The following is a 26,647-nucleotide window of genomic DNA, read 5'->3' on the forward strand; positions in this document are numbered from 1 at the left end:
ATCCACCTAATATATGGCATGAGTAAGTGATCTACACGATACACTGAGGGGCCTTCGTTTGCGACGCGAATGAATTGTGACATGCAAAGCGGCGAAAGTGGTCCTGACGGCTCGCTTTAACGGTTCCCTTTTCTTGGTTCGTCGTTGATGACCATAAAGGCTCCGTGCATGATATAATTGAATTAATTAGATATAATTGAATTAATTAGTAACACTTTGAATCATCTAGCTGCAGCATATTATAAGTACAGTAGTACTTTCTCTTCGCCTCTTTATGACCCATCCATTACTTTGACGATGTCGTAAACAATATAGGTAAGCGACAGCCAAGAGAGGTATAAGAATACAAGAGGCTGCTTTTCATTCAACTCTGTATCAAAGAGCAGTCTTGGTCACCTGTAACTGAACTGAAAATCCACTATTTTCTGGTCGAGACGTGAGATGCGAGTTTAGGCCTATTATTCAATACAAAAAGCTACTAAAAGAGGCCTATTCATTCCATACTCCATGAGATAAACGTTATACAAAGAGTGATTTGGATACAGTGGTGACGTTAAAGAGGAGACTATTGAAAGAATTTAATATGCAGCCTCAAGTCTCTTTGCGGTGTTGCATCATAGCAAATCTGATGTCTTATAAGTTGGAAATTTTATCCAATACACAGAATAAAAAGTAGAAGCTGATATAATGAAGCCTTACAGCGAAGCTGTTATATAAAAGTGATTTATAATTGAAAAGTGATTTTTGAAATGAATGATCACCATCGCCCCAAATGATTGTATCCAATTCTCAGGACGATCGACAACGTTTAATCTGCACCACCATGGCCAAGCGGCAAAGCAATACGAGCTCTTTTGAGCGAAGTTTAAAGCCCAAGCTCGGCAGTGGCTATAAGTTTGCAAGCCATCTGCCCAGAGATATGCGCGCAAAAGCACCGTGAGGATCTTATCTTTGGGGAAGAAATCTAGCTTATCGAGCAACAATGCAGCGCCTACACTGTCGATATAAGGCAGCATGCAGAGAACGCTCGCGTATGCTCCTTCAAAGAAAAAGGTGCGTCTATCCGCCCACTCCAATTCGGTACTCACAGAACGTTTGATAGTCGATAGGAGACCGATAGATCCTCCGCCAATCATACAACTCTATACAGACGAAGTGGATAAGAGGTCCGTGATTTTTGAGATCAACATGAATTGGATCCGCTGACGCCCACTCTAGCGAGTTTCTGCAATCAACGTCATTATTTATGACAGCAACTCTTATAAATCCACATGGCAGCCTCGAAGAAGTTTACAGCCAAAGAAACGTTCGGGCCACCGCCGGAATCACCGTCCAAACTCCTACGAAGCTCAAAGATGAGCATGGCAAGGGTAAGGATAGTATGACTTACGAGCATAGCCTAAAAGGACTGACTAATTCCACTTCGTAGACGGTTCATTCTGTATTTGGAATCACATATCTGTGCGGCAAGAAGGACACTTCAAACTCCACTTCAGACTCTTCGAAAGGCGTAATCTTGACGTCATAGAAGTCGCCAGCGCAATATCAAATGTGTTCACAGTTCACAATCCAAAGAACTTTCCTGGAATGTCAGAGTCTAGCTACTTGACTAGATGCCTCGCCAGTCAGGGCGTTAGGATAAGAGTGAGAAACGAAAATAAAGCGATACGCAATAGGATTTATGAGCATGAGAGCGAAAGTACCTCTCTTGCACCATCAACGTCAACAATGTCAACATCATCTGCATCTTCTTCGAAAACCCATCGTGTACAAAAGCAGCAACCTACTAGCAAAATTCAACAAACATCACATCCTATAGTTCCACTTGGATCATTGGCCACTATGCCATTTTTTCCAACTCCCCTACATGAAAGCCATATAAGCCAATTTGACCGGATACCCTTCACTAACCCAAATGTCGGTTTCAAAAGCTCAAGCACTGAAAGCGACAGGAAGTCACAAATATCGCAGCTGCCACGACCATTACCGCCTGGAAGAACTATCTCTGCAAATGTGGATCCGTTGAACTCGGTTAGTCAATTAAATCAACAGCATCAGCAGCAGAGCAAGGCTAGCATTGATTATCTCCTTGATGCCGCTCGGACGTTAAATGATGATGAAGAGAGGGAGGACAGAGCCAGACGATTTCAGCTATAGCAGTAACTTATTTGTATTCGTACTTTTCTTTAACAATATGAAGATGTATATTTTAGTCTACGTGATGCGTTCATTCAAATAATCTGGGATACGTTGAAGAAGCAGCTTGCTTGATCATGATTCGTTTGCTGTTTGTTAAATAATGCTTCTATGTCTGCAAATAGATCTGAGGCGTCGTTAACGTTAACGTCGGTTGGTGAATATTCAAGCGCGGATATAGCTATGTTCAAATCTCGTGGACTGTTGAGGTACTCAGACTGGCTGCTAGGATAGATGCTTGGAGGGCTGCCGAGTGGGCTTTCCCAGAAACCTGGTTGGTATGGCAGGGGGCTAGAGGGCAAAGAATCGAGTATTGGCAGTGTATCATTAGCAATTGGCGTGGTAGTGAGCAAGTGCGTTAGCATCGTTGGCGGTATTGGTGTAACAGGGGGATTGTAGACGACGTTGGGATTGTATAACGGTTTCTTTACGGTCAAAACGTCACTCTGTGCACGCGAATGCATAGCTTCATTGCGAGGTCTGCCACGGCATCTACTCTCGCTCCTCTTCTTGCGTGGTGGAGGTGGTGGAGCTGCCGAATTAATGGCATCTTTTTGGGGTTTGGCCAGTTTGTGACGTTTCAGAGGATGGCGGAGTTGGCGCGGTCGACCGGCTTTACGTGGCTGGTATTTGTAGTCGGGCCACAGTGTCCTGTGCATCCTCTTCTCATCTTTTGCTAGCTCAGTGAACTTCTCTTTGACTTCCTCGGCCTCTTTCTGCCACAGGTCGGACACAGTTGCTGAGATTGCACGCGAATCTGGTCTGTTGGTGGGTTGCGATACAGCTGCTTCTCTCAACTCTTTGCTTTTGTGTGAGCGATAGATTATCCAGGCGCTGACATGTATTAGACAAGGTTGTCAGCGCATTGTCTACTCACTTGCGTGGACGTGGTATTGCTGGTTTTGGATGCTTAGGGTCTTTGAGAGTACGTCTTATTCTTTTCTTTTGGCTGCATTGAGGTGCTATCTGGTTCTGAATATGCTGGAATTTGTCGAGTAGACGTTGATGATGATCTGCGTTACACTGCTTCCCCTCGTTCTCATTCTTATTCTTGTTCTTATTCTCATTCACGTTCTCATCCTCATACTCATGGTTGTATTCATGGTCATACTCATTGTCCCTCTCCATTTCGCCCTCCTTTACTTCCATATAAAAGAGGTCGTCCAGCATGTTGTACTCCCCTTTGTAATCATGTTTGCCGTCTTGTAATAGTTTCTCTAATAGCGTTTGTTTCATGTGGGGTTCCTCGATGTTGTACTGGATGTGACCTTATCTCGCTCTCTATCCACTCAAGTTCCGCGACTGAGAATGTCCATTGTCTTTCGGCCAATGGGGAAAAGTTAGAAATAACACGCGCTGAAAGCATTAATTTGTTCTAAAGATCCTAAAAGGTGCTCCCCGTGTGTATAATGTTGATGGCCCATCTTTTCGTCCCGCAATCTGTCATTTTAAGATGTCACATCCGGGTCATCGTGCCGTTCCTGCAGACCGTTTGGGGCGCTACATTTTGAGGTGAGGACATTCGTTAAGGAGAGAATAGCGTAATACTCGCAGTGAATTCTAGTTTTAAGTTACATGACTATAATATGGTTTTGGGTTATTCTTGTGCCCTGGATCGGCTGGTTTGGACCTCTTTCCTTGACCACGGTCAAGGCATAAACTAGCAAAAAAAAAAACTCAGGAACGAATGATCGTGGTGTGGGAATAGACCTGGAAAGCTACTGCACTGAGATAGCCTCGTTTCCTTTTCTCGCTGCTTTGACGTAATGCGGGTGTATGGGCGGACGTGATACTTGGCAGCCGAATGCGACCAAAGGGTGTAATGGAGTGGAACGCTCGCAATGATAAAATTTCTCAGCTAAAATAATGAGGGTGAATGTGTCTGGTTAAGGTTTGCCATCGTGCATGTGCGCGTGCATGCGTGCGGGCTTAATAGATATCGGATGGTAATAGCGGACACTGAGTGTATTTGAGATGTAAGTAAGCACGCAACTAAGCTTTCACGCTTGCCAGCTTTGTGGAGATACCGGCAACCACTAACCACTAACCAGACGTTACGATGACTCAGACAGTTATGTAATTACCACGCATATGGGTATTGTAAGTATACTGTATTGTGGATATTACATTTGTTGGGCAGCACACGGATTTGAGTTCTCGATGCAAAAATTGGATCATTCGGATGATCTAAGCGCCGAGTACAACGTTTGCGGACTGCTTCGTCTTGGTCGTTGAGGTTAGGGAGATCAAGTGATCATAGCAAACCTGATAGGAGTAACGCCAAAGCGGACTTTGAACGGAATGCCAGGTTTATTTGAAGTTCAGAGAGAGTCGAATGAGTGGAGATAAAGCTTACTAAGAGTAGCGTATTTTGTTTACGGAGAAAGGGTTATACCTGTCTTGCTATGGCCCCAAGTTTTACCGCAAAGAAGAAAGGGAAAAGCACGCTCCGCTTTAATACCGCAGCAGCGGCCGATTTTCTCTGGCTCACGTGACTCGCACCTTGCCTTTGTTGTGTTTCACGAACACCGCTACCCTCGTTCCTAGTCACGCGGCTAACGGTGTACACATTTTTGCTCAGCTGATTACCCTCAAAAGCTACTTATTTTCCAAGCTGTCGGTGCATTCAGTTGATCTTGATGCTGACTGCTGGTTCTGAATACCCTCGTTCTTAGTCACGAGGCTATCGGCATGCACAACATACACTCAGGCGTAGCAAATCATGATTTTCTACACTGGTAGCCCTAGCAGTACTTTCTGTATTTGACTCCCTGCCCAATCTTCCAGGCACACGAACAAACATACTGAATCAACAATGGCAAACTCTCATTAGGCACATAACACTCTAATTCACAATATTACTCACAACTCTTTATGTCCAAAAAGAATTTTATTGAGAATTACAAGAGAAAGCAAAGAGAGAAAGCAAGTTTGAATATTTCAAACCCCCGATGATTGTGACGTGCAATCACCTACGCTCGATGATTTTCCAAAGATGATTTGAGTATATCTGAGATTTGGTAACATTTGGTAACATTTGATGTGTGTATTGCGAAGCACTTTAGCACCCTTTACAGCGCATAAGGTTTGATATGAGTGAGTGAGATATGCGTCGAACTGATAATTGCGCAGTTAGTCCTATAATCACATAAACCCTCTAATGCACGAATTGAGCCACGCCAGTTTCATCAATGTATCGGTCCAGGCAGAGCGCGAGATAGAACACTACAAGCATATACCAAAGCATGTACTACTAGCATTACCCATTGAAATATTAATTGCACTCCTTCAAATCACAAATCAAATTAAGATTTACTGATTATATAGATCCCGAACCCGTCACTTTGGATTCGAAAGATCGACCAAGTCAAAAAATAAAATCACATTTAGCAAAACAAAGGCTTACATAGACAACCAAAATGTTCCCAAACTCGATAAATTCCCTAAGCCATCTCCCTATACAAACAATGCAGCCGATAAAAGACGAAGTGAATGTCTTTGAGGAGTCTTGGAAGGAGCATAACATGAACAATTTCAACCAGCTTTATCCCCACCAAGTTGATCTGCAAGGTGAGTTTGTTAGTGGGACTGATTCACACTGATCTAATTAGTGTGGCAACAGCAACGCCTCACACGTTGAATATCTCGAATATCTCGCAAATTAAGCCTGAAACAATTATACCACAAACGCAGCCTAACGCTACACAGCCCCTCACACGCCTACAAGCCGCCACACAATCGCAGCCCTCGTCATACACTGATAGCGCGAGCAGCGAACGCAGCAGCCCGACCAAGAAGTCTCGCAGAACATCGCACAACTTGGATAACAACGACATTCCGCCACTGATGAAGCCTGTTGGCCGACGCGGAGATATAAGCCTTCAGTTCGGCGAGGATGGTCGCGAATTGAGCAAGGAGGAGCGCAGGAAAATTACAATGGATAGGAACAAGAGTGCTGCAGCTCGCTGTCGTCAGCGCAAGCGCCAGTGGACTCTCAATCTCCAAGAAGAGGTAGATATGCTTTACACGGAGCAGCAGGCATTGAAAGACGAGAGGCAGCTGCTGAAAAATGAAATAGATGATCTGAGAAAGACAGTAGCTGAGCTGACTAGCTACGCGCTTGAACGAGGACATAGCTAGAGAGAAAATTGTTAAAGAAAAACACCGACATTTTCCATTAATAGTACCTCCCAACGAGCATCATCTTGAAATTATAAGCTTTTGTCATTGAAATACAATGCTTTTTTTTTTTTTTTTTTTGCATATGATTCATGATATAATATCATTTCACGAATGAATGACACACGTTTGTGTATTCTTTTCAGCAGGCCGTCATCTGTCTCGGTCTCTGGATGGAAGAGGTTGTCAGTACGGGAGAGCCTAATCCTGACAGCGATATCTGCCGCAATGGTGATATCTACTTTGGCGCCTATAATGAATACAACGATAAGAATCCAAAATCTTGGTACGGCACGTTGGCCGGGTTTGAGGGTGGAGAGATTAACGCTGACAATTTCAGAGCACCTGATGAATTCGGTTTTCCCGCTTTGAACTTTAACTTTCTGAATGTTGATGACAAATCACATCCGAGCGCTGAGACTTCCAACACGGCTACAGCCTCCTCAGAAACGAATGAAGCTTTATCAAACACTGTAGTCATCCCAAAAACATTCGATCTCGCTGTCCCACCTACCACCGCCAGCAAACCATGGCAAAAGATTCCCGATGCACCACCACTGATGAAGCCGGTAGTGGGTGGAATGATTGTACTTTGCCGCCGCTGACGCATTTCAAGGGCAGGGTCGGCGATAAGTCTTTGCGCGTCAACGCCGACGGCGTTAAACTGAGCACGGAGGAACGCAAATCTCTTGCTCTCGAACGCAACCGTAGCGCGGCTCTGCGCAGCCGAACGCGAAAAAAATTATGGCTCACCGAGCTAGAAACCAAGGTCGAGACACTCACAGCCGAACAAGATAAACTTAAGTCAGAGCGCAGTGCTCTTCAGGAAAAAATTGTCAAGCTTAAAGAAGAGATGATTGAACTCAAAGAGGAGCTACTACGAAGCCGAGGACAGTTCTAGTCAGGCTGTTGCTGATCTCTAGTATGTTTTACCTTTCCCCACTCGCCTACACCGACGATTTTATACTTATTCTTCTCATGATTGGCATTGTTTAGATTTTTCTGTCAGGTCTCGCATTATAACTACTGAGTATCGCAGTTGTATTATTTAAACATTGGCGTGGAAAACCGTAATTTTAGCCGGGTGTAAGTGTGATGAGTGTTATGAGTGTGGCAAGTCTTGTGAGCACGGCAAGGACAGGCTTCTGTGATTATTAAGTCACGCTCACATTACGCTGTATCAAGATGGTCTGCAACTGACCAAGCCATGCATTCGTTTGATAATATGATCAAATCTTAGTTTCGTTCAATGCTCACTTTCAAGCAGAAATAGGATTTAAAAGTATTATATATCTTTCAAAATCACATCGGAGATCTTCCAACGGAGTCTGTTACTCCGGGCTCCTTGGAGGAGTTCCAGGGCCACTATCAGATCTGATCTGATGACGTATAGTGAATAAACCAAACTTGCATAAATGAATATTGGTATCACATGCTGCTGTATATTTATTATTCAAGCCCATACCACATCTCTTGCTTTAGATCATCTTCATTCCAAACATCCAAATGTATCGTACACTCACAAGGACAGCCATAGTAGGCCTCTTAGGCTCAGCAGCGGCCTTGAATAATGGCGTGGCCATAACGCCCCAGATGGGCTGGAACAGGTTCGTGCTTCTAGCCTCCTCACCACCAACATACTCTTACACAAAGCACAAAACACAGCTGGAACACATTCGCATGCGATATAGATCAGGATGTTATTCTCCAGTCTGCCCAGAAACTAGTCGATCTCGGCCTCAGGGATCTCGGATACAATTACGTCGGCATAGATGACTGCTGGCAAGCCGACGCTAGAGATCCCGACACAAACAAGCTTAGTTACAACATGGACAAATTCCCAGACGGAATCAAGAGCGTAGCTGACCAAATCCACGCGCAAGAGATGAAAGTTGGGATCTATTCTTCCGCGGGGACGCAGACTTGTGGTCAGAATCCAGCATCGCTCGGATATGAGACGGAAGACGCGACGAGCTACGCGGATTGGGGGATAGATCTGCTGAAGTACGACAATTGCTTCAACCAGGGACAAGCAGGCAATCAGAAACTGAGCTACGATAGATACAACGCCATGTCACAGGCACTCAATGCCACTGGTCGTCCCATTGTCTACGCAATGTGCAACTGGGGAGAAGATTCCCCTTGGAAATTCGCACCGACAATTGCAAATTCCTGGAGAACTACAGGTGATATCACTGACAAATTCACGGGGGAAGACGCGCGCTGTCCTTGCAAGGGTGATGAAGGTCTCGATTGCCCATTGGCAGGGTACCACTGCTCTGTTACAAATATCCTCGAGAAATCAGCATCATTGGGACAGAAAGCTCATACTGGCGCTTGGAATGACCTCGATAGTCTGGAAGTAGGTGTTGGAAACCTTACAGTTACACAATCCAAATCACACTTCACCATGTGGGCATTCATGAAGTCGCCTCTAATGATTGGCGCTAATCTGGACACCATCGATGATGAAAGCCTGGAAATTCTAAGAAACAAGGCCGTGATCGATGTGAATCAAGATAAATTCGGCAGCACCGCACGCAGAGTGTGGAAGCGTCAAGTTGGTGATGGCGACCTGCAGCTTTGGTTGGCGGCGTTGTCAGGCGATGTGTATGCTATTGCTGTGCTCAACACTTCCTCTCAACAACAGTCTACTGCTGTGCGCTTCGATGAGGTGTTCAGAGGTATCGACTATGAGGACAGTGACAGGCAAGGTACATACAACCTCATCGACATGTGGCAAAAAGACGGAGATGCCTGGGGCTTAGGTGTAGGCAATGCGACCGGCACTTTAGAAGATGTCCAAGTTGAGCCATTCGGTGTTATGGCCTATAGATTGACAAAGAGCGCATGAGATAATGTACCTATGTCCAACACCCAACCTATCCTATTACAGCCAATTTTATATCCAGTCAACGCATGACGCCAAAATTTCCTGTGATTTAAAAATTTCATGATTTTCTTATCGGCGCGACGATTACACTCTTCCATAACAATGGAGAGAAATGCGGGGCATGAAGTGGAGAGGGAAAGACCAACGAGAGCGTGTGAGCTGAGCGTGAAGGGGTAATATTCCAATGCTTATGCAACTCCCCAGGTGATGGTTGCAGGTAAGCAGAGACTCTTATCTCAGCGCTGATCCTCACGATTTCCAGAAAGAAGAAGATCAAGTGGGCTCTGCCATTTCCGGTGATCTCCGCTGACAGTTTCTAGGTGCAATGGCCCTGTTAAATTCCCGGAGATTTGCAGCAATTGCAAGACGTTCCACCTGGAGTGCTCATACAACGATCCAGCACCAAAGCGAGGATTCACAGTGGCCTACGTGCGCGAATTAGAACGCAAGGTGAGCTTTTATATCGCTTGTGCATCGCCGTCTCTCACGCTTTATAAGGTGTCGCTATACGAGGCATTAGTGGAGAGATTGGCGCCAGGGCGAAATTTGCACGAGGATGTGGAGAGTGTGGCGAGCACCACGGCTATTATGCCACCCAAGCGGAGACGGGTGGATTCGGACTCCGGTTTGAGTTCGTCCCTTGCAAGCACTCAGCTGGACACACCGTCCACTTCTTCCCTCCCGCAAAACCCTTCAAAAATAGGTCATGAAGATGACGAATTAGAGCATCCCAGCGACTCGGACGACGACAGTGGTCTTCACGAAGAACAGGAACACCGCTACTTCAGAGGTGTGAAGGGCATACTCAAGACGCTTAAGTCTTATTCTGCAGGCCCGTCTACACCCCCGCTTTCCACCCAGCAGAGACCTGAATATTGGAGTCCGCACAAGCATCTCGAGGAAGACAGCTACATCGATCCATACTCAAATGAGGATTTTGGAGACGAGAGGCTGTACATGCTGCTGGTGGAGATATACTTCGAGAAAGTCAACAGCACTCTTCCGCTCCTCAACAAGAAGCGCTTTGTGGCAGAAGTGCGGCACAGGAAGCTGGAGAGAAAGTTCGCTAGCATACTTATACTCGTGTGTGCACTAGGTGCGCTCTACTGCGATGACCCCAGAGTTCTGAATCAGCCTGAACGATTTAGATTCTTGTCGGGAAGTAGCTTCCTCGCTACGTACAAAAGGAAATCACCCGATTACAGCTTGTCGGCTGCCACGCTGGAGGACATACAGGCACTCATTTTGCTTCAGATGTTCGTGCAGCGCTCTGCGCATCTCAAGAGCAGCTGGAACTTGAACGGTGCGGCGCTCGTCATTGCCGAGGACATGGGCCTGCACATGCAGCAGACGGACCTCGGAGATAACGAGAGAGAAGCTCGCAATCGCGCTTTCTATTGCATATACCTCTTTGATAGGTCGCTTAGTGCAGCGTACGGCAGACGCATCCTCTTTAAGGACGAAAATCTCAACCTGGAACTCCCCAAGCTGCTGCCGGAAGAGTGTGGAGCTGAAGAGGAGTACAGCGTGCTTTATTTTAATCACATGGTTAAGCTGTACAACATCCAGGGACAAATTACTCAGTCGCTGCACTCACTCAAAAACGCTAACGAGAAGGAGGATATCACCAAGGTCGTCGCGTGCATGAGTTCGAATTTGAATCGATGGCTAGAGGACGTACCTGAAAAACTTAGGTATAAGGATGAGTGTACGAATGAACTCGTCTTTCAGCTGATGGGCAATCTTCGCATTGCATTTTTTAACATACAGATATTCATGTACAAGAACTTCGTTCCCCACCCGCACACGAAGAAGGTATCGAGATTCAAAATGCAGAGTTTGATGATATGCGCAAATGCTGCGCGTTCGCTACTCAGTATCTTCAACATCATGGAGCTGAAGAGATCTATCGTACAGAACTACATTGACGTAATGTTGAACTTGAGCGTGGGTGTATAGATCTACGGGATAAATAATTCTAACGACACTGCAAAGCCATTTAACGCTGTCGTCATACTGATACTCAGCGCATGTGAAAGCAGAAGATGCGGTCAAGATGACCAGAACTCAGACCTCGAGTACATTGAAACAGGTGTGAATGTTCTGCGCAGGAGGGAATTTAGAGACATAGTAGCAGGAAAATCACTCGACGTTGTCTTGCACCTTATAGAAGCATGCCAATTGCCGGTCGACACGACATCGAAAAGACGGCGGAGCAACGATATGCATTTTGCATGGCTCAAACCGATGACCGATATGAATAGCGTAGACAGCACGTCAGCATTGGATGATAGCGGCACGGAGCGGGATGACCAGCTGCTCCTAACGAACATGTTCAATCTTATGCAATCAAATCCAATAGACAGCACCTTCGATAGCACGTTCAATGACCTTGTCACACCCACGGACAATGCAGATCTCGAATGGAACGATTTTCTGACGTCGGTCTTTCAGAATCAGTGATTCTTAAATTTAATAACAAAACGTACAAAGCTTATAGATATAGATATAGATATGTAGAAAAGTGTATTTGATTTAAATACTTGAATTTCCTTTGCATCTCAAATCTCTAGTGCAATTACTGGGTCTTGTTCTTGACCTCGTTTGCGGCATCTGAAACCTTACCGGCGGCTTTGTTTGTGAGATCTTGAGCTTTGTCTTTGGTGCTTGAGGCTGCGTCTTCGACGTGCGGCTTAAGTTGTTCTGCAGTCTTAGTGGAGGCTTGCTTCGCCGCTGTGGCATTGCCTTGGACTTGCTCAGTTGCACCCTCAGCGCCCTGCTTGGTTTGGTCGGCCAATTCGCTCCCTTTAGCAGATGTCCTGTCTCCTGCTGCCTTGGCGCCGTCTTTCATTGCCTCTGCTTGCTCAGCGGCTTTCTGCTTTTCGTCCTTGCCGAATACAGCTTGCTTCACATTGTCTGTTACAGAGAGGCGGGAAGTCGAGGTGGTGAAGGCTCTTGGCTTGCATGCGCTGGTAAACTGTCTGGTAAATTGTCTAATGAACATTTTTTTCGAAGTGTCAATTCAACTTGCTAATTGGTGTATTAAATATTTTTTGGTGTAATCCATTATGACGTTTTGTGTGACGACTTATATTCTTGTTTTGGATTTCTGCCTGATGTAAGAGTAGAAGGTGTTTGCTTTTTCGATTGGTGCAATAAATTTGCTTTCCCGTCCGTCGCTTAATCGCTTTCCGTGCGTTGAATTAAAGCAAATCCGCGCACTTACACTCCCCCCATTTTACTCCAAAAGCCCTTTACATCGGCACAGATGTCTCTCTTAGTTTTCGCCTTTTAAATTCATTTGTAACATTAATTTACGCGCCCCTTGCATCTTGAAACATCATCCGTCTTTCTCAAGCCCCTCATTCCACATAATACCTCCCCAACGTGGACTGTAACGAAAGGTCAGTGCTGAGAGCTCCTTAAGTATAAATTCGATCTATTTCCTCTTTTATTTGTATCAACAACAAGCCACACACTAGTTACAAAATTTCACAAATGTTCAAGACTCTTTTAGCAATTGCTTCAGTCGCAGGTTAGTGTACTAGAGAGCTCTCTAAACGCAAAGTAACATCCGCTAGCATTGATTGTTGCCGCACCACTCCCAAGCCAGCCGGCTGATCAGGTATCACAACTCGACGACGGTTTCGGCCACATCGAGAACATCATCAACCACAAGAGAACGTGGTCAACTTTTGATGCAGTAAATAATCTCGGCACGTCCGAAGACTTTACTCACGCAATGTCCGGCTTCGAGCAGCTCGACAACAAGCTTAAAACGGACAGCGCTGAGTCCTGCGTCGAGTGGACTACTGGATTAGTCGACCAACTAAGAATAGCAGTCAAGGGCTGCGTCGACAACATAAACGCGTCGGACCAAAGCAACATCCAAGCAAACGGTGACGCAATTGCGGGGCTTTTAGCCAGCGATCTTGGTCTCTTGGTTGAGAGGTCCGCACCAAAATTAGATGCACTCCTCAAGTCCAATGTTGATGTCGCACGTTTGGTGCAACCACTCGACGTCGAAATCAAGGCGCTTTTGGATTTACTCAATGGCCTCATCCCAGACTTTAGTGTCAGAATTGTTACCCAATTAAGAGCATCAGGCTACTACGAGATTTCAACACTTCTTTATGCTCTTTTCCAAGGCCACGTCGGTGGTTTCTTGTCAGGACTTGTCGCTAATGTGGGCGGTGTGCTCGGCAGTGTCCTCAACATTCTCAGTCTCGGTGGTGGAATTCGAATTGGTGGTGGCTTACTTGGTGGTGGTGTCGGTATTGGCATTCAATTATAATTACTATAATTTCAACACTGGACAATTTCTTGTAACTATGTAGCCCAATACACGCTCGTTAATAACATTCCAATGTCATTCCTGTGAAAGGTGGCATGCAGTGAAATGTAGTACATCAGTCTGGTTATGAAGATACTGTCATTAATAACCATCTCTACGCTCTGCAATTGTAAATAAAGACTTGAGAGAAAAAGCTTAGACTAAAGATGAGACACCAGATGTGTTTGCAGTTCCACTTCCTCAATTGCTAGACGCTGGCGTGAACTTGAGTAGGTGAAGCATTTTGCTTCATTTATGCTAAATAGACTTTAGACGCGGGTAACTTGGAAGCACCCGTCAATGGAGGATTAGTTGACAATTTACTCGGAAACTTGACATATTAGATGGATATTCTCATTTTAGGTGTAAAGTTACCAAGATAATCATTCATGTACACATTTTTATCAGCTTTAGTAAAATACGCGCGCCGGAAAAGCTGTCTCTGTTCAAATGCCAGTGTCTCACATCTGCATATGTAATGATTAAAGTAAAATCCTCACTTGCAAACGTTATTTAATAAACTTTCCTAAAAGTAAATTTTCACGTTTCCGGGTATCTCGAATAACAACACTTCTATGAAGTTTTACCACTCCAATGCATGCGTCAGGCTGACGTTAGGAACTAAAACTTAGAAAGCCACAATGTAACTGATGACTTTAACTTCCGAAACTCTGCAACTCTGCTGGGTCTAGTTTTGCGACCCAAAGATGCGATCTCCAGCATCCATTTTCGACGAGCTGGTATCAAGAACGCCTCTATTGACGCCTGAAGTTATTCATCGACCGCCACTTTGTGCTGCAATAGATGGTGTTGAATCGGCTCATATCAGGTGTAGTAAGTCTAGTATACGTGATCGCGTCTGTCTCATCAATAGATTCTAGTACTTCAACTCCTTAATGACGATTTCCAGGGATGCCAAGAGACGATATCGCTATATCATGGCAATGATAATCTGTTAAAGTACATGAAAGCAGTGTGTTTGAGAAGAATGCTCGATTTTGAAGCCTCTTTCGCCTTATTTGAGGAGCTGCACAAAGAAAAATACCCCCTAATAGATGAAATCTATAAGCGGCCACTCACGTATAATAAATTCCTAGATAAAGTAGTCGAATTGGAAATTAGAGATAATAACGCTATGCGTTACAATCTGGAAGCCATACAATTCTCAGAACTGAAAATACTGTACAAGCACGCCTTATTAGCTTAAGATGATGTAATTAATTGTCACCAATTTTACGATTTCAAGATTACCTCTAATCAAATCTCGGTCTCCGGTCTTCTCTAACGATGGACGTGCTAAGCGTGATCAAAGAGTACAGCCCGGTTTTGCTGGCTATTTCTAAATATGCAGTGGTTGTGATTTTGGCACTCAATTTCAATTCATTTCCCCTCGTTTGGCATTTCCGAACGTTTGGTCGAGTCTACTGGCACAGTTTCTTTGAGGATCATAACAAATCTGTTGGGATAAACCCATTTAAGACGGTCTCTACAACTAAGTTTAGGGCTACGATGGATGACTGTGACGCCTTCGGCTTTCATCTATCAAACAGTTCCTACGCCAAAAACCTCGACACAGCTCGATTGGATGCCTGGACAACTCTTAACTTTAGATTATTCAAGGAGGCTAAGATTTGGACGCCTTTGGGTGCTTCAACCTACTACTTCATCAAGGAGATCCCATTTGGAAAGAAGTATGAAATTAAGGTTGGTGCTGCTGGCATTTCTGTTTTTATCTTCTAACATATGCAGACATCTATTGGCGCCTACGAGAATGACAAGTGGTACTACTTTTTAAGCAAATTCGTTTCGAAGAAATCAAAAAAGGCGGCTCAAAAATCTTCCAACGGTAACCCCACTCACTTGGCTACTGCTGGCTCTCACGCTCTTTCACCGGAAGCTGCTTCAGGAACCTCGACTCCATTGTCAACATCAAAAGACGCCGCTCAAAACAACTTGATTGCACAGGCCTACAATGAGCTCGAATCGGATGAAGAACTCAATTGCGTTGCTATTACTCAGTACTGTTACAAGTGCGGAAGAATGACTATACCACCACCAATAGCGTTAGGGTTAGCTGGATTAGGAGAACATGGAAAGAAGAATCATGCAATTTTTGAAAAGTTAGTCAAGGAGCGCAAACTCAAAGATTACGCCAAAAGTGGTTTCAAGGATGGTGCATTCGGTGATATCGAGTTGAACATCAATGATTTGGAAGTTGTCAATGCGCAACGCATCGCACCTTACAAAGTGTTCAATGAGTCTTTATCTGCTTTCAAGTCTCACTAGATTTTTCATTTCATGTCACCACTAATTCTGTAGATAATGCTTGCTTATTTAGGTTCTTTGAGACATACGGGTACTTCTTTTTTTCTCTCTGAAAGTTGTGAGATTTAATGGACTGCTCAACAATGAAGATGGCTCGATACAGCTCTTTCGAAGACAAAAGCACCGAATTGTTTAGCAGAAATAATGTATCGAAAAATAAGGCCATTATTTAGACCATCTGCTCACCCATGCCCTACTCGGCCAGTTTTTTATTTATTTATATTTACTCATTAATCAATGTCTGAAATCAACAAATACCAATGAACCCATTAATTTATTAGTACACGTGAACCCTATAAATACACCCGAGTAAAACCAAATATGTGAACTAAACACTTTTCGTTTTCTTCACCTCTCACTGGAGGTCTCGTAAAAAACCACCCTTCTCGAAACTCTCAGTTGAGTTTTCGCTGTATATGCCGTTGACATATTTATCCTTGTCAATCAAACCTGCAATCAATCTGTTGTTCAACAAGTCAAAGTTGATTGGCTTGGTGAAGAAGGCTGATGAGTAAATTAGTTAAGGCAACATCCATCAGCTATCAACTCACCATCAAATCCACACTCTATCAATGCGTCGTGATCATTTGGTGATATAGATGCAGATACTGCAAAAATTGGTATTCTTTTGTTAATGCGATGCCAATTACGGCCTTTAACTTTTCCGGCTTTCTCCGCTTGTCTTATGCTTTCGCATGAATTGTAACCGTCCTTTATGGGCATCATGAGATCCATCAAGACCACATCAAAGCCTTTTTCGTCGTTTATTACAGCTTCTGCACCTGCTTCACCATTGTTTGCCAGCTCAACTGTGCAGCTGTCACCCTTGGATAGCTTCTTCTTCAGTATATTGCGATTGATTGGATCATCGTCAATATAGATCACTCTGGCTGGAATTTCTGGTATAACATTGTCATCCTCATGCACTTCTTCGTGCTCCTTATCTTCCATTATCACATCACTCTTGCTATTAACAGTTTCGGTATCTGCCACCCTCAAGCCCTCGATACCCTCACTGACTGAATGTATATCGTTTTGCGGTATGGAAGTTGAACGTCCAGGAGCAGCCTTGATTGGAAAAGCGCTATCTTGAACTTGAAATCTACCTTTTCTTGAACGCCTCTTAGCTTTTGTGCTACTGCTTCCGCTGTCACCACTGCTACTGGCACTCTTGCTTCCGCCAATACTTTGGTCAGAATCACCAGGGCGTGCCCTTTGTGGAATTTTTTGTGCAGTGGATGATTCAGAATTCTTTGTCAGACCGGATCCTGAAGACGATGGTGCTAAGGCTTCAACAAACGAGTCAAGCTCACTTCTTTGTTGTAAGTCTTTTCCAATCGTTTGAACTTCATCACTTGTGACAGTATCCCCTTCTGTTTGAGGAGCTTTGTTTCGGTATTTGATTCGCACTGAACGCTCAGAGAGATCAGAGCTACCAGGGTTTGAAGCACTCTAGAAATGATGTTAGATAAGAATATCACCTAGATCCATCTACCCACCTCTAAAGTCGCCTTATCTGGTAGATTAAAAGGAAGAATTGCTGTGAATACGCTACCTTTTCCAGGCTCGGATGAACACTTCAACTGTCCGTCAAGTTGCTCTATGGCTCTAGCACACGATGCCAAACCGAGTCCCAAATTAATATCGGATCCATCACTGCCTCCGCTTTCTGTTAATTGAAAATCAACCTTTTCGAATCCTGTAAACAAAGCTTCAAGCTTTTGCTTTTTTATGCCGACACCTTCGTCTTGAACAGTGAGTGCAATGTTTGCTCTATTAGACTCCTTATCTAGTTCATTGAGGCCGACGAAAATATTACCGCCATCTTTATTGTATTTTACTGCATTGCTTATGAGAGATGTCAATATGGTACGAAGCTGTAGCATGTTAGCATTGCTTGTTCTAACAAGTTATCACCCGCCTTTCTATGATCGCTAATGACATGAGAGTGAATATGCTTGACATTCACTTTGAGATTGAGACTACGTCTCTCCACTTCTTGTTTAAATTCCTGCACAGTTTCAGAAACAAGATGTTTCAAGTGAACTGGCTCATTGAAAAGCACCTCCTGACCAGAATCAACCTTTGTAAGATCAAGTAGATCATTGATTGTGAATAACAAACTCTTTGATGCATCTCTGCTGCGTGTCAAGTTTTCTCTCGTTTCGTTGTCAAGATTGCCTTCCAATGCCAATTCAACGTAATTTATTATGTGATTGAGAGGAGTTCTGACTTCATGTGAGGCATTCGATAGCAAAATACGAGACAGGTGACTGGTTTTGCTGAGTTCAGTCTTTTGCCTCCATATCTCGATAAATTTACCATAAACAACCGCAAGTACACCTGCAGTCTCGAGCTGCTCGTCTTCCCATTGCTTCGCGGACATCATAACCTCTTCTGTCCACTTTTTAAAGCTTGCTCTTGGTTGTAAAGAAATATTCTTGTTCTTATTAGGATTTCCTGCCCATGACACTGACGACATTTCACCTCTTCTCAAGAAGCAGATAAAGTCTTCAGTAGTTTTAGAAAGGGGTATGTAAAGTAATCCAGCTATAGATCCGATTGAGCTGCTTGCCTCTAGTTCAGGAAAGTTTTTGTTTATGTTGTTTGTATAAATCATTTGCTCAAATCTTTGCATTCGCAAAAACTCTCCAATTGCTATAACTTCTCTACTACGATTCATATCGCCTAGAATTTTCATTGTGTCTCCAATAGACAAAAGCCCATAATCCGCATCAAAGACACTAAGTAAATCAAGTGCTGTAGATGCTATGTAACCACCAGGGTGAGTTTCTGATGGAACTGTGGATATCAACTTTCTTGATTGAAGTCGGCGTGTGTATGCCAGCCTCTCTACGTTACGTGAAATAGAGTCTGAAAGTAGCTTGAGAACTTGCAACATTGGGAATGTTACACGCATTCCATTATCACCGCTACTATGACACGCTACCAGACCGTAAAGCTGACCAAATACTACTATACTGATTGAGAGTGAGGCTCTGACATTCATGTTTCCGAGATATTTGATGTGTATTGGCGACATTGCTCGAAGAGAACAATTGGACATATCTAAAGGATATGCTAAATCTATACCATCGCGAACGACCATTCTTGCAGTAAGCTTATCTCTATCGTATAACTGACGAACTTTGTTTCTCTTGTAGAGATCGCGCGCTTGTGCGGGGATGTCAGATGAAGGAAAGTTTAAGCCATGATAGAGATCCTTCATCCTTTGCCAGTCAACTAGTTCGGCGACAACCTTGCCGTTGTACTCAGGGTCAAATTGATACAACATTATTCTGTGAAACTGAGTCAAATCCTTGACCATACCAACAGTGACATCGAAAAGCTGTTGGACATCATTAACGGAGCTAAGCTGCTCATTTATCTCTCCCAACAAGCCAACAATATCTAATGATGACAGACTACCTGGCATATTCATGCTTCTTTGAACTTTCGATCTAGCTTGTGCACGTCTATGTGACTTTCGACGCTTCTCGGCTGCTTCTTCATCCTCATTTGCTTGATTAGCGTTTTCAAGTAAGGTTGCGACCCTTTGACGTGTTTCGTGAGTACGTTCGGCCTTTCTTATTCTCGCAAGAGTTTTAAGCGGCCTGTGATATGGAGTTGTGCTACGACGAATATCTTCAATAGAAACATCGTCGTTACCGTGAGATGCATCAACTGCTTCATTTGTCATGCGCGTTTGCTGACGATGTCTTTTTTCATCTTTAAATTTATTGCCTTCACCTGGCACTGCATGTACGGTTTCACTAGATTGCGTGGTCCCAGTATTGCCACCTTTCCCAGAATTAGAGGTCAAAGCCGCAGTCGTAGAGCCCGTATCATGGGTAACACCGGATGATGGATTTTTTCCGCTTGAGCTAAGATTGAGATCTAAAGACTCGGCTGGTTTTGCGTCTCTGGCATCAAATTCTTTCGGTAATTTGGAAACTTCATCTACATATGCAGGGTATTTGAGCGATACGATCGGTTCAAACTCTAATATGTAAAATCCTTGTCTGCCAAACACCTCTTCAGGAGGTGGATAGTGTTTATTGAGAGGTGGTGGTAGTTCTGGTTTGTGAACAGCACTATCAAATTCGTAAGATTGTAATAAGAGCTTGGGTACCATACTCACCACCAACAAGTCCAGACCTTGTTATGATTACTTTCGTCAGAGAAAGCACTGTCGCTGTACTGATCTTGTAAGTTAATATCCCCACGGCCACTGACAGCAAACACTTGAGCTTTGTCTTTTTCAAAAACCCCAGAACTATCGGATCCGGAATCATCCACAACAGCCAAATCGAAGAGAATGTCTCTCATTTTTAATCTGCTGTCATTGTCGAGGATGTTGGTAAAACAATTTAGGGAGAAGAGGAATTCTGGCGAACAGCCAATAATGTCAGGACAATTTTCTGATGCTTGACGGACGATGGAGTTGCCATTGTCGTCATTTTGTAGCACAATCATAGCTCCGAATGGCTGAATTGCACCAGGCCTACTGATTGGTTCGTCCTCACACTTTTTCATCTTTGAGTTGTGGTGTGTGATCAAGTAGAATTCACCGTTCTCTTCGTAATATTGGAATCGCCTCGTAGTTGGTAGAGGTGATTCTTCATCCGCCAATGAATTAATGGATGATTCACCTTCACTTTGATCAATTGGAATTTCATTTATAGGAATTGATGGTTTATTGAGATTATTTGCTTTAGATAGCTTATCTTTGTGTATGTCCATTGCTTCCGCTGCAGTAGAAGGTTGTTTCTGAAACATATGTAAATATTAAGCAGCTTGACTATTTATAACTCACCCTAGTACCATCCTCATCGCTTCTGCTGCCAGAAGAGTTCGAATCTCCCATATCTTCCATTTTAGTGGCAATGTGGTCACGCTCACGCATTTCCTCTTCTTCCTTAGTGGGACCTGCGCTATCATCAGCACCATTAGAAAGACTTGTGCTTGATAATTGAGCCTGCATTTCCTCATCTTCTGGCAAAGGCTGATTCGGATCATTGAGATGAACATTTCTGTCAATACCCCTTGGGACCGACCTCGGCTGGCTAACTGAGGAGCTGACTTTCTCATTTTCAGCTTTGCGTCTATCGAAATTTGCGTGATTTGCAGTTGGTGAAGTTGGCTGCTGGGTTGGAGCGCAGTCGTTTTTGCTCTCCTCTTGGATGAAATCCTTGCTCGTATTGTTACTGTCGCTGGCAATGCTCGATTGAAGATCCCAGTCCTGCTCACCTCGCGCTGAGCTAGCTTCGGCGTCAGCGTGAGATGCACTGGGCGCAGAGCTTAGAGACAACGTCGAAGTAGTTCTATTAAAGACGCTGCGTACGGGAAATACGAATTCCCCTTCGCTATCGCCCATGCTGAATTTCGACTTTATTTATTTCCCGACTTTTTAGGTGATGGTGGCGACGTAAATCTTGGACGAAGATCGTTGGAGTGATCGTCGGCGATACGTAAGAAGTAAATTTTGTGATCAATGCGTGTATAGTTTACAATATAGATAGAAATACAGCGAATTGTAATCACGTGTTCTTTCATCCGACCGTACTGCGTATGTGTGCTGTCAAGCCAAAGTCGAAAAGACCCTCACGAGGCTTTTCATAGGTGAGAGGATGTTAAGACTTCCTCAGTGACGTCTAGCTTGTGGCATTTGGCGTATAATGTTTTTTCTTGGGTGCTCAAGTTCCTGAGCTCCTATGCCTGGTAGAATTACCTTCAATCTACATAAGCAATACTATGCACATTTATTACACCCAGAGTATACAAAAAGAAATACTACAATAAAACCCGCAAACAAAATATAATTAGTTATTGAAATTTCTTGGAAACTAACCAATGAGACCACCACGTTCGAATCTCTTTCCTTCTTTATACTGGAATTTAGATACGTCTTCCTCTTTACTAAGCGCGTTGACAATCTCGATAAGCGTTGCAAAATGCAGTGGCTTGAGGAAAAATCCATTGAAACCCTGTTCTTTCAAAGTCGGCAGGTCATTTTGAGTGATTGAGGCAGAGAAGGCAAAAACCGGTAATGGCCCATTCTGGCTCTTAGTCCTGAAAGACCTGCCTTCCTTCTCCATGCTGCGAATTTTGCCCACACATTCTTTGCCGTCACAAACTGGCATCATTAAGTCCAACAGCATCACGTCAAATCCGGTATTCTCTCCACTCAGCTGGTCGAGCGCTTCTTGGCCGTTATCAGTAAGTACGACGTTCATTTCTTTTAGTCTTCTTGCTATTATTCTATTATTGATAGGATCATCGTCGCAAGCCAGTAGACGAGTTTGGGTGGGGCCCTCCTTAATAGTGAGGTTGTCCTTTATTTCCTTCGCTAAGTCTTGAGGCTCACCATGCTCGCTCGGTTCTGGTGCATAATCTATCACTTTGGCTCCTTCCGCTTTCGACTCACTCATGGCACTCTCTGAGTCATTGGTCTGATTTATCTGAGACATCGACGGCTTATGCCTGGCTTTTAAACTCTTACGTTGTGCAGACGGTTTGCTTGATGCGTCGCTCAAAGACTGTGTGTTAGAGTTGGTGAGATCCTCAATATCGCTCTGGCTCGCCAAGCTGAGCGGGATAGTGACGTGCCATTTCGTATATTCACCTAAAAGCTGTTAAACGAATTGTTTGGAGATACCAACACTTACCTCTCCGAGATGAACAAGTCATCTTCGCTTGTAACAGAGAAACAGCTTTGGCGACCTGCACCAAGCCCCTTCCAAAAGAGTTGCCCTCGGAGCTGTCATGTGTCGATACTGACTCAGTTTGCTCACTACCTGTCCCACTAGTATTCTCAAGCTTTTCAAATCCATGAAACATCTCCTTTAAGCGTCTTTGCGAAATACCGGTACCAGTGTCATGAACTGTAAGCATTATAGCTGAGGTGTTGTTTTGATCAGTCTCATGCTCAGATATGGACGTCAACTTGATATACACTTTGCCTTTTTCGTGATTATATTTGATGGCATTTTCGAGAAGATTTTTGACTATTAGACGGATCTGAGGGGAGTGAGTTAGTGTTAATGAAAAACAACAAAACACAAACCTTTCTATTATCAGAAACTATGAATGGATTTTCTATTTGACTTGTTTCTATTTCGATCGATATATTCCGGCTGATCATTTCCTGTTTGAACATCTCAACACAATCGAGGACATTGCTAACGATATTCATAGCGCTCTTGACTGGCGCATTCTCTTCCGATTGAGTGGTGAGCGATATGAGATCATTGACTGCATAGAGCATGCTCTGAGCACTAGATTTAGTCTTTTTGAGATTCTTGCGCGTTTCTTTATCAAACACACCCTCCTTCTTCTCCAACGCCATATCCAAATAGCTGCAAAAATGATGCAGAGGTGTACGCAGCTCATGCTCAAAGTCTTTGTCTACATTGGTCATTAACAGATCAGACAGCTTAGATCTTGTACTCTGACGATTACGTCCAAGCACCTTTGAGTAGACGGCTGAGAGGACAGATGCACTTTCAAGCTCTTCCGGCCGCCATTCTCTTGCAGTACTGGTGACAGATTCTGTCCACTTTTTGAAGCTAGCTCTGGGTTGAAGGGGTGTACTACCCACAGTCTTTTCACTCGGATTACCAGCCCATGAAATATTTTCCAATTGACCACTGCGTATGAACGCAATGAAGTGATCACCAGGCGCTTCCTTAGAATTGTCATTGAGTGGGACATATAGCAATCCCGATAAGTTCTGTTCGTTGTTTATCTCTATATTAGGATATTCCCGCTTCAGTCTTGTTGTGTATCGAATATCTTTCCACTTCTTCTGCTTGAGGTACTTTCCAATTTGCTTAATGTCATCGTAATACTCATCATTACCAATGATTTTCATCTTGCCATTGTAGCAGATAATTAAATTCTCACTATCGAAGAGGCGAAGTAGATCAATGTCTTTATTTGACGAGATACTTCCACTCATTGTGTCATTTGGATTCATCAGAATGCTTCGTCCCATGAGACGTTTTCTATATATTGCATTATCCATATTTCTAGATATCATATCAGAAAACATCTGTGAAGCTTTGTTAGGTTGTTTGAGTCGGGCAATGAACTAAACTCACCTTCAGTAGTTGCATTTGAGGGAATGAAACTCTCATCTCCTTCTCGAAAGAGTGACACGATACCAAACCAAAGAGATTGCTACTATTAGGACGCTGCGTGACAACACTGATTGACAGGGATGACCTGACATTCATATTTTTTAAATAGCGAATATGTATTGGCGACATAGCTCTAAGAGCACAGCCGCTCATATTTAGTGGATATTTCAAGTCATTTTTGTTTCTGACAACCACCTGACTAATCTTTGCATCTCGATCAAAAAGTTGCCTAACTTTGCTGTGTTTATAAAGCTCTCTAGCTTGAGCGGGAATATCAGAGGCAGGGAAATGTAGCCCATGAAAAATTTCATTGCAGCGCTGCCAGTTCATGAGTTCACTCTCAACCTTTCCATTGGCTTCGCTGTCAAACTTATACAACAGCACTCTGTCAAAATTGGTAATATCCTTTGTAAGACCTACGATGACATCGTAGAGGTCTTCAATCGACTTCTCTGCTGCTTCAGCAAGTTGGGAATCAATCTCTTGACAAAGACTCAAAACATCTAGTGAGCTAATTCCATCTGGATTGTTGATGTGTCTTCTTATTTTTGCGCTCAAATGTTCGCGATCCATCTCCTCTTCTCGTATGGCACGTTTAGAGTCGTCTAGCGTTTCCAATTGCCTTCTCTCCTTTTCAAGCTTCTCCAAGAACAACTTGTTAGTCCTTTGTGATCTTTGCAGTATCCTGAGTGGCTTAGATTTACTGATAGTAGACCGGCGAATTTCAAGCAGAGTAGCATAGCTGTCCTGTCCCAAACTCCAATAAGGCTCGTCGTAGTAGTCTGGATTTTGCTCATCTGCGTTATTTGTTTTGACGTCAGTGACTTCCTGCATGTTATTAGGTTTAACAGTGTCATTTGTGCTGTTCGTGTTTGACTGAATCGTATGATCAACAGAGCCGTTATTCCTGATAGTGTCTTCAGCAGAATTGCTGCTTTGCTTGAACAAGTTAATGGGATATAACGGGTGGATATCCTTGTCAAAAATTCTAGGTATCTCAGCGTTACTCATTTTTGCCTTAGCGGCTGGATCATAAATCGGTTCAAATTCGAGAATAATTCGACGACCACCTTGATCTTGACTGTTATGATGAACGGGTTCTTCACCTAGTTCATTTTCCATATCGTTAACAGCTGCGGTAGTGGTAGCTTTCTGCGCTGCACACCAACACCACCATTCTCGGCTACCCTCGATGCCTTCCTTCCCTACACCTGACAAGGAGAACGTGTGTATCGCTTCTCTATCTCTCTTGTCTCCGTCCAATTCGATTAGCTCGATAATAACATCATGCAGCTTAGACGCGCTTTCGGCACTGAGAATATCGGTCAAACAGTTAAGCTTGAAGAGATTGCGCACTGAAGTACCAAGATGTACATTGACGTTCTCTGACGCTTGCATGACGCGCAACTCATCATCATACAATTCAACCACAAGCAAGCATCCAAAGCTTTGTATGGCACCAGGTGTTGCAATGGGTTCATCTTCACATGTGTGGATCTGATTATCACCGACTTGGATATAGAATCCGTCTTGGGCTTCCTTGAGTGAGAATGCTGGGAATTTCGGTAAAGCGGTGTCAGATGATGTATTATTGGTTGTCTCTTCTCTTGATGGTTTACTAAAAATATCTACTGTGCTATACTGATCATCAGCGGAATCTTCCTTATCCTTCTGACGATTATATTGTATGTGTGATTCCATAGCTTCAGCGGCGGTACTGGTGCGATATTTAAAAAATTCATTGGACTGACTAGCATCTTGGACTGCCTCATCCTTTTCTTTGCCTCTTTTGGCATCTTCACCTGACATACTCAAACCGCTACTGACAGCATCGTTTTCGCGCTGGGTTTCCTCATCCAAAGTTGGGCCATCTTCACCAGAATCAGCGTTGGTGGTGGAGATGGAATCGACTGATCTGTCATCAGCGGAAGATGGTGTCCTTTCGTCTGTACGTAGTTAGTCATCATTTTTGCGCCGATAGCACCACAAACCTGGTAAGGGGAGATTTGGATCATCGGTGGCTACATGCTGCTCCAATCTCTGTGGAGCGGTATTGGATTGAGGCTGCTGGCTCGAATACACCTCATCTCTAGGATTTGTAGGCCGTCTGCTGTAGACGAACTCTCCAGATGAAGAGGGCGAATATGCTGGTCGCTGGGCTTTGTCAGTGTGTTTATGGGAGCCTTCTGATGCTAAATCCTGGGCTTCGTTGCCTTCTTGGGCTTGTTGATCCTTAGCCACTTCCTGCTGCGACGATCGCCTAGACTTCTGTGGGAAGCTGAATTCAGTCATACTAAATTTATTAAACTGTTTTCAAGGTTTCTTGTGGGTGTTTTGTGTGATTTCGTGTTGTGTTTTCGTTATGAATTTCAAGCTGGCCGTAAGTGAAAAGACAGTGATCAGCGCTTTGAGAGTGGGGCACGCAAAAGATAAGATTCGGTTCAAATGCACTATTTATAGGTACAACACAGTCTGTAAATGCTTGAAGCTTGAGAAATTAATTTAATTCGGATGATTTTCTGATTTTCGAGCGATCAGCGAGCGGGTTAATAAGCTTAACGTGAAGTGAAGTTTTCTGGA

General features: G+C 43.8%; 11 protein-coding genes across 11 annotated transcripts; 7 read left to right on the plus strand and 4 right to left on the minus strand.

Moving 5' to 3' along the window:
* Positions 1–823: 823 nt before the first annotated feature.
* On the plus strand, positions 824–2,157 carry J056_002765 (uncharacterized protein; the record flags this gene model as incomplete). The annotated part of the gene is made up of 5 exons (XM_009272030.1): positions 824–936; positions 989–1,053; positions 1,103–1,166; positions 1,219–1,379; positions 1,430–2,157. The coding sequence occupies 5 exons, from the start codon at positions 824–826 to the stop codon at positions 2,155–2,157; spliced, it is 1,131 nt and encodes a 376-aa protein (XP_009270305.1).
* A 74-nt stretch (positions 2,158–2,231) lies between these two features.
* J056_002766 (Mating-type M-specific polypeptide Mc) lies at positions 2,232–3,432 on the minus strand (the record flags this gene model as incomplete). The annotated part of the gene is made up of 2 exons (XM_009272031.1): positions 2,232–3,030; positions 3,074–3,432. The coding sequence occupies 2 exons, from the start codon at positions 3,430–3,432 to the stop codon at positions 2,232–2,234; spliced, it is 1,158 nt and encodes a 385-aa protein (XP_009270306.1).
* Positions 3,433–5,615: 2,183 nt separating this feature from the next.
* J056_002767 (Transcription factor atf1) lies at positions 5,616–6,336 on the plus strand (the record flags this gene model as incomplete). Its single annotated transcript, XM_009272032.1, has 2 exons — positions 5,616–5,766; positions 5,819–6,336. The coding sequence occupies 2 exons, from the start codon at positions 5,616–5,618 to the stop codon at positions 6,334–6,336; spliced, it is 669 nt and encodes a 222-aa protein (XP_009270307.1).
* Positions 6,337–6,548: 212 nt separating this feature from the next.
* Positions 6,549–7,276, plus strand: J056_002768 (Transcription factor atf1; the record flags this gene model as incomplete). The annotated part of the gene is made up of 2 exons (XM_009272033.1): positions 6,549–6,947; positions 6,992–7,276. 2 exons carry the CDS (start codon positions 6,549–6,551, stop codon positions 7,274–7,276), a joined length of 684 nt encoding a protein of 227 aa, XP_009270308.1.
* Positions 7,277–7,881: 605 nt separating this feature from the next.
* J056_002769 (Alpha-galactosidase) lies at positions 7,882–9,229 on the plus strand (the record flags this gene model as incomplete). The annotated part of the gene is made up of 2 exons (XM_009272034.1): positions 7,882–7,982; positions 8,041–9,229. The coding sequence occupies 2 exons, from the start codon at positions 7,882–7,884 to the stop codon at positions 9,227–9,229; spliced, it is 1,290 nt and encodes a 429-aa protein (XP_009270309.1).
* A 141-nt stretch (positions 9,230–9,370) lies between these two features.
* J056_002770 (Activator of stress s 1) lies at positions 9,371–11,731 on the plus strand (the record flags this gene model as incomplete). Its single annotated transcript, XM_009272035.1, has 6 exons — positions 9,371–9,422; positions 9,473–9,485; positions 9,531–9,545; positions 9,589–9,718; positions 9,767–11,215; positions 11,264–11,731. The coding sequence occupies 6 exons, from the start codon at positions 9,371–9,373 to the stop codon at positions 11,729–11,731; spliced, it is 2,127 nt and encodes a 708-aa protein (XP_009270310.1).
* Positions 11,732–11,846: 115 nt separating this feature from the next.
* Positions 11,847–12,272, minus strand: J056_002771 (uncharacterized protein; the record flags this gene model as incomplete). Its single annotated transcript, XM_009272036.1, has 1 exon — positions 11,847–12,272. One exon carries the CDS (start codon positions 12,270–12,272, stop codon positions 11,847–11,849), a length of 426 nt encoding a protein of 141 aa, XP_009270311.1.
* A 494-nt stretch (positions 12,273–12,766) lies between these two features.
* On the plus strand, positions 12,767–13,562 carry J056_002772 (uncharacterized protein; the record flags this gene model as incomplete). Its single annotated transcript, XM_009272037.1, has 2 exons — positions 12,767–12,803; positions 12,850–13,562. 2 exons carry the CDS (start codon positions 12,767–12,769, stop codon positions 13,560–13,562), a joined length of 750 nt encoding a protein of 249 aa, XP_009270312.1.
* A 1,548-nt stretch (positions 13,563–15,110) lies between these two features.
* On the plus strand, positions 15,111–15,887 carry J056_002773 (uncharacterized protein; the record flags this gene model as incomplete). Its single annotated transcript, XM_009272038.1, has 2 exons — positions 15,111–15,305; positions 15,351–15,887. The coding sequence occupies 2 exons, from the start codon at positions 15,111–15,113 to the stop codon at positions 15,885–15,887; spliced, it is 732 nt and encodes a 243-aa protein (XP_009270313.1).
* Positions 15,888–16,281: 394 nt separating this feature from the next.
* Positions 16,282–21,303, minus strand: J056_002774 (Cyanobacterial phytochrome A; the record flags this gene model as incomplete). Its single annotated transcript, XM_009272039.1, has 6 exons — positions 16,282–16,430; positions 16,478–17,378; positions 17,426–17,803; positions 17,896–20,020; positions 20,068–20,696; positions 20,743–21,303. The coding sequence occupies 6 exons, from the start codon at positions 21,301–21,303 to the stop codon at positions 16,282–16,284; spliced, it is 4,743 nt and encodes a 1,580-aa protein (XP_009270314.1).
* A 469-nt stretch (positions 21,304–21,772) lies between these two features.
* Positions 21,773–26,359, minus strand: J056_002775 (Phytochrome-like protein cph1; the record flags this gene model as incomplete). Its single annotated transcript, XM_009272040.1, has 5 exons — positions 21,773–22,551; positions 22,595–22,946; positions 22,993–23,979; positions 24,029–26,013; positions 26,059–26,359. 5 exons carry the CDS (start codon positions 26,357–26,359, stop codon positions 21,773–21,775), a joined length of 4,404 nt encoding a protein of 1,467 aa, XP_009270315.1.
* Positions 26,360–26,647: the final 288 nt, after the last annotated feature.

This window comes from Wallemia ichthyophaga, assembly GCF_000400465.1.
Source record: "Wallemia ichthyophaga EXF-994 unplaced genomic scaffold scaffold26, whole genome shotgun sequence".
In the NCBI taxonomy this organism is placed as follows: Eukaryota; Fungi; Basidiomycota; class Wallemiomycetes; order Wallemiales; family Wallemiaceae; genus Wallemia; species Wallemia ichthyophaga.